Source organism: Carlito syrichta, unplaced genomic scaffold (assembly GCF_000164805.1).
Source record: "Carlito syrichta isolate Samal-C Ts95f unplaced genomic scaffold, Tarsius_syrichta-2.0.1 Scaffold303399, whole genome shotgun sequence".
NCBI classification, from domain to species: Eukaryota; Metazoa; Chordata; class Mammalia; order Primates; family Tarsiidae; genus Carlito; species Carlito syrichta.
In genome coordinates, this window is record NW_007247495.1 from 273,609 (window position 1) to 283,485 (window position 9,877).

A 9,877-nucleotide genomic window follows, 5' to 3' on the forward strand; every position below is an offset into this window, starting at 1 on the left:
AAACTCCTGCTCTTAAGCAATCCTCCCACCTCAGCCTCTCAAGTAACTGGGATCACAGGCACAAGCTACTCTGTACATGGCCTGTTTTTTGTGTGTGGTTTTTTGTCTTGTTTTGTTTTGTTTTTTGAGTTGAGTTGGAGCCTCACTCTGTCGCCCAGACTGGAGTGCAGTGGCATGCTCCTGGCTACCACAACCTCGACCTGCTGGGTTCTGGCGGTCCTTCCACCTCAGCCTTCCAAGTAGCCAGAACTACAGGCACGCACTACCACGCCCGGCTAATTTTTGATTTATTGTAGAGATGAAGTCTCGCCAAGTTGCCCAGGCAGGTCTCGAACCCGCGGGCTCAGGTAATCCACTCACCTCAGCCTCCCAAAGTTCTGGGATTACAGGCTGAGCCACCAAGCCCGACCTTTTGTGTTTTTTTTAAATAACTTTTTTGGGCAGGGAACAGGGACTCATTCTATGACGCAGGCTGGAGTGCAGTGGCACTGCAGCCTCAACCTCTTGGGTACAAGTGATCCCACCATTCCAGTCTCCTGAGTAACTGGGTCTATAGGCACATGCCACCATGCTCAGCTAATTTTTTTAGTTTTTGTAAAGACAAGCTCTCACTTGTTTCCCAGGATGATCTCAAACTCCTGGGTTCAAATGATCCTCCTGCCTCGTCTTCCCAAAGTGCTGGAATTACAGGCATGAGCCACTGCACCCAACCAAAATACTTTTTCTTCTATACAGTATATCTTCTGTATAGAACATGATGTTGTGGAATACATACAGATAGTAAAAAGATTTTCATAGTGAAGCAAATTAATACATCCATCATCTCACATAGTTACTCATGTCTCCAAGGTGTGACCCCATTCAGATTCTTAGTTTTTTTAACTGTAGATAGTTTTGAGTTTGCCAGAGGGAAGAATTGTTTTTCGCACAAACCGTGAACAGTGACGACTGTGTGTAGGTTATGCACTCCCGTACGACCTTGGAGGAGACTGACAAGGCAGCCCCTGGCTGCTGCCCCCTTGGCACCCCCAGCCGGCTGGTGTCCAGCACTGTGCTGAGAGGACAGAGTGTATAATTTCCCAGTCACCGAGATGTCCATAGAGTTACTCATGGGAAACTCTCATCAGAGTCCCGTGGGCGGGCACTGCCTGCCTCATTGTTCAGATGGGAACATCTAAGTAGAAGAGCTAGCCAGTGTTGGGGTGGGATTTAGAAGCCATCTCTTCTGACTCGATTCTTTGTTTCCTATTGACTTCCTAAAAGAAGGACATTTTTACTTTCTTCTTTGTGCATTCTAAATCTGTTTTACAATGGGAATAAATAATTTTTACAAAAGAGATAGAACTCCTTTCAGTGGAAAACTATAAATGATAAAAACAGCAGACAGCCAAGTGAGTCCTCCCCGCTCTTCTCACCTGAGGAGATGAAGCACTCACACACAGCACAGTCTACCAGCACGTGCCACGTGGGATTAGGAATTGAGTGAGTGGGGCTGCACTGGGGAGGGCCCCAAGGGGCTGGCTGTCACAGTGGAGGGGAAGGGAGGCTCCTACATGATCTGGGACCTCAGGGAGAATCTCTAACAAGGTTCAGAGCGGGGGCGGGGGCAGCATTTTCACTGGCACTCATGCCTGGGGCCTGAGGGGCAGGGAGAGGGTCTGGGGTAAAGACGCACAGGTGGCAGGAGGGCCCAGCCCACAGGGCCCACAGTGGGTGCCAAGTTGACGCCGCCCATTGAGTGAACAACCTCTCCTGGGAGCAGGTGGCTGCAGTCCGAGAAGGGATGTCCTGGATTGTTCCTGTGCCACTGCTGTCCCTCCTCACAGCAAAACAGCTGGAGCAGATGGTGTGTGGGATGCCCGAGATCTCCGTGGAAGTCTTGAAGAAGGTGGTGCGGTACCGCGAAGTGGACGAGCAGCACCAGCTGGTGCAGTGGTTCTGGCACACGCTGGAGGAGTTCTCCAACGAGGAGCGGGTGCTCTTCATGAGATTCGTGTCAGGCCGATCTCGCCTGCCAGCCAACACTGCTGACATTTCTCAGAGATTTCAAATCATGAAGGTTGATAGGGTAAGTGAGACGTTCTTTCTTCCTTGGTAACGTCTGCCCTAACTGCTTCCCTGTGGCTTGCGTCTTGGGAAAACCAGACTGCGACTGCAAGTAGGCCCGCCTGTTCACACCCAGTGCCTGGAATTTCCAGATTCAAGAAAAAGTCAGGCAGTAAAATCTGTTCAGAAGCATCACTTAGCTTCAGTGGGAAAAGTCCTAGATATATGTCGAGAACATAATACAGCCAACAACCTGCCCCGAGTGAAAGCTGAACTTGGCAGAGAGGTCTTTGTGCTGCCTCTGTGTGCACTGATTGTTGTCATGAAGACATCAGCCATGAACTGGTAGGCGTGCTCTGGAGGGAACCTGCAGCTGCGGGGGCGCGATGCCATGCCCTGCGCCGCTGGCGTGGGGCACTGGGGGGCGCGTGCACCAGTCTCCACGGCCTGGTGAAGGACTCCCGCTGCTGTGGTGACATACGGCGTAGGAATGGAAGGGCCGCGGGTCAGCTTTCTCAAGCACCGTCTCTCTTCCTCTCGGAGTTTCAGGGACCCTGTGTTGACTCCAGGGTGAATCCCAGTGGCCGTAGCTGCCCTACGCCCCTGCACGGTCTGGCCTCTGCCCGCCTTCTGCTACGCTCTTGACATGTCCCCGTTCTGGCCCCGATGGGCTGCTTGCCGGCTGGCTCCTCAGCAGCCTGTGCTGTTTGTAAGCTGCTGTGCCCTTGTGTAAGCAGTTCCCTGTGCTTCAGTAAGTGCTCTGCATCCCCTCACCCACCCCTGGCAAGCCCCTGTTCATTCCATAAGCCCGTGCCAATGCCGTCTTCCCCAGGAAGCCTTCCTAGATGCTTGCCTGTACCCCCAGCCCAGCGGAAGGCAGACTTAGCCAGCCCACCTGTCCGTCTCCTGAGTGCTTGGCAAGCCCCTCCCCCAGCACACCCTGCATCAAGCTGAGTGTCTCTCTTCCCTCTGCCTCTGCCCCCCCCTCCCCAAGCCCCCTTTCCCATGTGAGCTGGGGATTCCTCTGGGCAAGGCCCTCAGTGTGTGTTCAGAAAACAGCAAGGAAAGCACGGCCTCTCCACACAGGGCCTCCCTGCCGGCCACAGCATCTGCCTTTCTGCTGTTTCTCCAGGAGCCACAGCTGTTCCCCAGTGCTGCCTCGTGCGGCTGCGGGCCTGTGCTCTCCTGGGCGAGGCCCACTGAGAAGCCGTGTGTAGGAAGGCCATGAAAAGAGCCTGCATGTAAGCTCTGCGTGACTTCCAGGGACGTGACTTGTAAATCTCTGCTGCTGCTTCAGAGCGGTGGGAGGAGGAAAAGGCTCGCTGCTACCCAGCTCTGGAAACGACCCTTGCCTTCTGCCCGTCTGGGGCTATTCCTACCATCCGGGAAGCTAATCCACCGCTAATCCCCCGCCGCCCGCAAGGCGGTCAGCCTCGGAAAACTGGCTCCTGGGGTGTTTGGTGGCTTTTAGGCCACTTCTCTAGTACCCACCTTTAGTCATCAGTGCCACCTGACAGCACCTCCCTTCCTTGCAGTTTCCATTCTTCTGTCTTCAAGCCTCTGTCAACCCTGGTTCTGGTTCCTTGGGTCCCCCCACCTCCCACACTGTAGAAATGCGGCTCACCTAAGTCAATTTATTTCTTTTTTTTTTTTTTTGAGTTGGAGTCTCACTCTGTCGCCCAGACTGGAGTGCAGTGGCCGCTCCCAGCCACCACAGCCTCGACCTACTGGGCTCCAGCGATCCTTCCGCCTCAGCCTTCCAAGTAGCTGGAACTACAGGCGCATGCTACGACGCCCGGCTAATTTTTGATTTCTTGTAGAGATGAGGTCTCGCCAAGTAGCCCAGGCAGGTCTCGAACCCGTGGACTCAGGCAATCCACTCACCTCAGCCTCCCAAAGGCGTGGGATTACAGACTGAGCCACCGAGCCCGGCTGGTCAATTTCAAGAGGAAGCTGAGCAAGAGAAAGAGAACGGGTTCTTTTAGAACTAATTTTTTTTTTAAAGTGTAAAAACTAGCATATTATTGCTGTCATTACAGATAGTTTGGAAGATGCTTGTCTTTGCAGAGAGGAACAGGGAACATATAAAGGGGGATCCAAAGAAACCCAGAACTGTCTTTTGGAGGGCAGGCCCCTTGTAGTACACACAGAACTTGTTCTCCACATCAGTCAACCAAAGTTTTTATCTAGAAGTTTTGTGAAGGTTGCGTCCCAATTTGTGGAAGAAATGTCTAGAGCCGTGGCAATCAGGTGCCTCGTTCTTCCATAATGACAGTGTACCACCTCCCCCCACCACACACACACACACACAACCCGAGCTTGAGTGTTCAGTAGTTTTTTGGGTGAAAGTGGCACGATCCCTGTGCCCCACCTTTTCTATTCACCCAATCTCACCCCAAGCAACCTTTTTTTTTCCTCCGGATGAAATAAAGTCCTCAAAGGGAAACATTTGCTGATGTGAAGAGGTGAAAAAAATCAGCACAAGCACTGAAAAGCATCAAAATTCACGAGATCAAAAACTTGTTTTGTGCAGTGAAAAAAGTGTCTCGATAGGTGTATTGCATCAACCAGAAAGTACTTTGAAGGTGACTGAAGTTTAAACATGTAAGAGCGAATACACAATTTTTTATAAATAAATTCTGGGTTTTTTGGGTTCCCTTTTGTATATAATCCTGTCTCTCTGCTGTAGCCGTTTTCACCTTTATGTAATTCCTCCTAGTCTCTGCCTCAGCCATGCACATTTTTGTGTGGTGATGTAGAATTTTCATTCTTCTTTTTGTACCTATCCTGAATGGTTTTCTGTTTTGCTTCTGGTCATCTCATTTTGAATGACTGTGCCACCATCAGTCGAGTGGATGGGCTGGAGTTTAACTGCTCCTTCCTCATCTGAGCCGTGAGCTGGCAGCCGCGGTGGGCAAAGGATGCAGGTTGCACACGCAAAGACAGAGAGGGGAGGAGCGGGTGGAGGCGGCCCCCAAGCCAGCTGTCCCTCACTTGTGTCTCCATCCCGCCTGCTCTGTGGGGATCCCTGCAGCTGCTTTGCGTCCCTGTCAGTGGATGGAATGAGGTACCTTTGTGTCCTTGTCAGTGGATGGAATGCACTCTTGTGCACTCTCACTCTGGGCCAGGCCCTGTGCAGAGCCTGTTCTCTCAAGCCCTGCCGTCAGGGCTTATCCTCACTTGACGTGTTCGGGTGGGCACCCTCACCTAGTCTTGAGGTCTGCAGGACAGAGGGGCCCAAGCCCTTTCTACCAGGGCCCGGTCTCTGCATCCACTCAGCTTGGCCACGCAGCCCTGTCTGTGGGCTTCCATCTCAAAGGGGGAATCAGCCCTTTTCCTGCCTTTGGGCTGGTGGTCGTGGGCCACCCCACGCCCCTCGTGGTGCCCCAGTGCCCACAGTCACTCGAGGTCTCTCTCTCCACAGCCTTTCGACAGTCTGCCTACCTCACAGACCTGCTTCTTCCAGCTGAGGCTGCCCCCCTACTCAAGCCAGCTGGTCATGGCCGAGCGCCTGCGCTACGCCATCAACAACTGCCGCTCCATTGACATGGACAACTACATGCTCTCGAGGAACGTGGACAACGCCGAGGGCTCCGACACTGACTACTGACCGCACGGGTGCTCTCACCCTTTTTCTTCTCAGTAACGCTCACTTCTGACTCGATGTTGATAGACTTTTATGGTAACTACATAGGTGTTTTAGGAACATAAACCGACATTATAAACAGTGGCCACATTTAGTTATTCTAAATGTGACAAAGAAAGTAGATGTTTTTATTTTTCTGTGATTGTAAAAAGACAAAAAACAAAACAGAGTGCTCTCAGTCAGGTTTTCCCTCCATATTTTTGGTCACTTTTGATCAAGTTTGCATGGAACCATTTTGGTGCATTTTTAGTTGGGAATGATACATTTTTGTAAACCCACTCAGTGAATATTGTACATTGTGTATAATTGTTCATTAGAAAGGACAGTTTTACATGAATATTCATATATTTATTTTGTTTTAATTTGAATTGCCTGTGCAGGGTTCTTTACGCAGAGAAATAAAGCAGATTCAGGAATCAGAGCCTGGGCTGCCGATGTGACTCACAGTGGCGCTTCTGCGCGGCAGTCGCCATCAGAGTGGACATTAGCCCAGACAGAAGGCGCTTTCAGGCGAGTCTTGCCTTGACAGCCCCTTGACCCACTCGGAAGCATTGTTCCTTCACACTGAGGGTGGGCATCGCATGGAAATGACAGAGCCACGGTCCCAAGAGGCCCCGCGGGTTGGAAGCTCCACTTCTGCTCTTCTGTCGCCCGGGGCTCTCACTCTGTCCCCTTACCCCAGGGCCTTGCCTCAGCCACCGAGCACATCCCTTCGGCCCACCTCTCGTCCCTGAACGGCCCCCCCACCTCGTGTGGAGCGCGGCGCTCCTAGACAAGGAAGAAGAGGAGCCAGTGGGATACGGTTCCAGCCCTTCCTGCGGAGAACCCGCAGAGACAAAATGAGCAAGTGCTGGAGGCAGAGGCCAGGGCGGCTCCCAGCAACAGAGTCTCTGCGGGGAGGGCACCCGAGTGGGAGGCGGTTCAGAAAGTGCCCATCGCTAGCAGGCACTTAGCGTGGGTAAACACGTGACTGTGAATGAGCGGAGACACGTGAGAACCGATGAGTGGCCTTGGGTGAAACACGGCGCAAGGGCTGGGGAAGGGTCACGCTCTCGGTGCTTGGACCCAGCCCTCACACCCTCCATGCCGTGCTCGTTTGTTCAGCAGCGTCAGAACGTGTGCCCCTGGGGGAGCGGGCCCCTTGGGAGCAACTGTGAGGGCCCCACCACAGGGTGCAAGCAGGAGGGCGAGGCTGAAGGCGGCCTGTCCCCTTCACCACAGCAGCTTCATGTCACAAGCTGCTCCGCTCTACTTCCTGGACAGGCTCTCTGCTGACAGCTGTTCAAACGAGGTGCCAGACAGATGGCTCACAGGCAGTTGTTTTCCACAAGGAAGGTAGGAGGTGTGTGTTTTCCAAGAGAAACTGGAAGAAAATTATGGTTTTGCCAGCTAAGATCACATGCCAAGTAGACCTTTCCCAATGAGAATACCAAGTAACACTGAGAATGGTGACCTTCTGTTTGAGAAAAGGCGTCCACTGGAATTGGGTCTTGGGGAGACCACAGCTTCTGGGGAACCCAGGAGCTCTGGGTGAAGGTTAGCCTTTGACACTCACCTGAGAGCTCCGTCAAGAGCAACAATGAAGGGCTCCGGGCATGAAGGGGAGGCCCGGAGGGGAGGCGCTGCCTGGGTGTATGGACCAGGCTGAGGCATCTCAGGCCTCCTGGGCTGCTTCCTGCTTCCCTCTCACCGAGCCAGGGGAGACTGCGCAGAGCTGGAGGGCACGTTTGCAGTCTCTGAGCTTGTTTGGGTTCAGAGCAACGTCTCGCCCTTTGTGAGGCTCTGGCCTTTGCTGCCACTGTGTGCTCTGGATTTAGGGGACAGGGACACCCCCAGCAGGCTGTGCTCATGACTGCAGGTCCTTTGCTGGGGCCTAAGGGATGGCTTCTCAGGAAGTGTGCGGGGAATCTGCATGGATGCTATAGTTTAATAACTGACGCTGTTTCTTTGCTGGAAACCTGCCATCTCAACTTTCTGAAGAGGGGAAGCAGGAACTGATAGGGGCCCAGTCAGGTGTTTTCCTTGGTTTACTTTCAGCCCCTGAAGAGGCTTGGGCGGTTTTTATTTTGTTGGCCTCAGTTAACAGTGACTTGCAGTATGACCTTAAGTAGTCTCAAGAAAGCGTTGACCTTCAGCCTTATTTATTTTGGGGGGTTGGAGATGAGCTCACCCTGTTGCCCAGGCTAGAGAGCAGGGGCACGCTCACGGCCACCGCAGCCTCAACCTGCTGGGCTCAGGCGATCCTTCCGCCTCAGCATTCCAAATAGCTGGAAATAGAGGCACATGCCACCACATCCAGCTATTTTTTTATTTATTAGAGAACAAGGTTTTACCAATTTGCTCAGGCTGGTCTCGACCCCCTGGGCTTGGGCAGTCCTCTCATCTCAGCCTCCCAAAATGCTGGGATTACAGGCTTGAGCCACCTCACCCAGCCTACCTTCAGCCTTTAAAAAGCAAAAAAATTGCCAGGTACAGTGGCTCACACCTGTAATCCTAGCACTTTGGGAGGCCAAGACAGGAGGATTGCTTGAGTCCAGAAGTTCCAGACCACCTTAGGCAACACAGATGATCTCATCTTTATAAGAAAAGGCAAAAATTATCGGTGTGGTGGCACATGCCTGTAGTCTCGGCTACTAAGGAGACTGAGTCGAGGCTGCAGTAATGTGGTTTCACACCGCTGCACTCCAGCCTGGGTGACAGTAAGACCCTGTCCCAAAAAATAAAGTGTAAGAAACTAGTTTTCCAGATGCCTTCCAGGTGTGGTTTTGTCTCCTGCTCTGTGACCTTTACCATCACTGCTGGCCAGCTGAAGCCTGCATCTGGGGAGCTTGGTTTTTACCCAATTCTTGGGCCTTGAACCCTAGACCTGGAGGGAAGGTCTCTAAGGGGTCAGATGAGCTCTCCCTTTATGCACCAGGCACCCAAGGTCCAGAGAGGGAAGGCACAGGCCTCTTGGTGTGTCCAGCCACAACTGTGAGCCTCAGCTTCCTGGTGGCCTGCACAGTAGAGCCAAGGGGGCTCAGTCAGTTCCCCTGCAAGCCTTCAGCCTGTACGGAAGCAGGTCGGCATGTCCCTACAAGGGCAGCCTCAGCGCCCCCTGCTGCCACAGGCTGCTGGCGTCCGGGGGCACTGAGCCCTGACCTCAGAGCACGCGGCCCTGTTCTCTTTGCTGGGGAGACAGGTCAGCCTCCTGCCAGGGAGCAGTGTCCTGCCCCAGGGCTGGGTTCTCTGCCTGAGCGTCGGCTGGCTTAGGGGAAGTCCGTGGGCTCACAGCGGCTGTGAAGGCACAGACACCCCACAGCCATTTCTGGGTGACTCTGGGACACAGTCAGGCTCCCACTCCCTCCTCGCCCCTCCTGCTTGACTCACCTGCGCTGAGTTGTGCCTGCTGGCGGGATGGCCCACCTCACAGTCAGAACCTGGGGGAGCTGGGCTCAAAGGCTCTGTCCTCTATAAAGTGTGCCTGGCTGACCGCGTCCAGACCTTCTTGCTGCCCGGGTTCTGTGCCTCAGCTCTTCCAGCCTGCCACAGTCGTGAGGACGCCTTGCCCTCGCCCTGCCTTCCGGGCACGGCACATTGAGATGATATCATGTAACAGTGTCGCCGAGGACACTGCTCCTGTTTTATAGATGAACTGAGGCACAGAGAGGTCATAACCCGTCAGAAGCTGTGGACAGCAAGGCTGAGATCACCCGAGAGCACCCGCCAACCTCAGCATTTCTTCTCGCTGCTAGGGCTGGGCCCCTGGAGGGAGGGCTGGCCCAGCCCATGGCCAGTGCCCGGAAAACACTTGTGGGACCGGTGAGCTGGTGGACCAACTAAGCCTGCAGGGCCGCTTGTTCTACGCAAACCTGAGAGAAGACCCTGGAAGACGGAGCGGACACTGTGTCCTGCCAAGCACTTCCTTCACCTGGGCCCGGGGACGGTGAGCCGGGACGGGAGGTAGAATGGACAGCCACGATCTCCATCAGTGCGCACCTTCAGTGACGCCTAAAACGGCCCTGGCTCGGCCAACTCAGAGCCCCAGAACAGCACGGGACAGCGCAGCTGGAGTTCGGGGAGCAGGACAGTGCCGGGATAGGGGCACGGGCACTGGAGCGCGGGCCTGGGAACGCGGCCTTCTCTTGCGGCGGAACTTCCGCGGAGAGGAGGAATCCAGGAGCAGCGAGCAGGCTCCCGTCCGCT

At 54.0% G+C, this 9,877-nt stretch overlaps 1 protein-coding gene across 3 annotated transcripts in view; it reads left to right on the plus strand.

Annotated features, from left to right (window-relative positions):
* HERC1 (HECT and RLD domain containing E3 ubiquitin protein ligase family member 1) overlaps positions 1–6,113 on the plus strand; it is a 159,529-nt gene extending 153,416 nt beyond the window's left edge. For all 3 annotated transcript variants that reach the window (XM_021712609.1, XM_021712610.1, XM_008058555.1), the window contains exons 76-77: positions 1,763–2,068; positions 5,471–6,113. In XM_021712609.1, the coding sequence (XP_021568284.1) occupies positions 1,763–2,068; positions 5,471–5,656 (492 nt within the window). In that variant the 3' untranslated portion in view covers positions 5,657–6,113. The remainder of the gene's footprint in view (positions 1–1,762; positions 2,069–5,470) is intronic.
* The last annotated feature ends 3,764 nt before the right edge of the window (positions 6,114–9,877 follow it).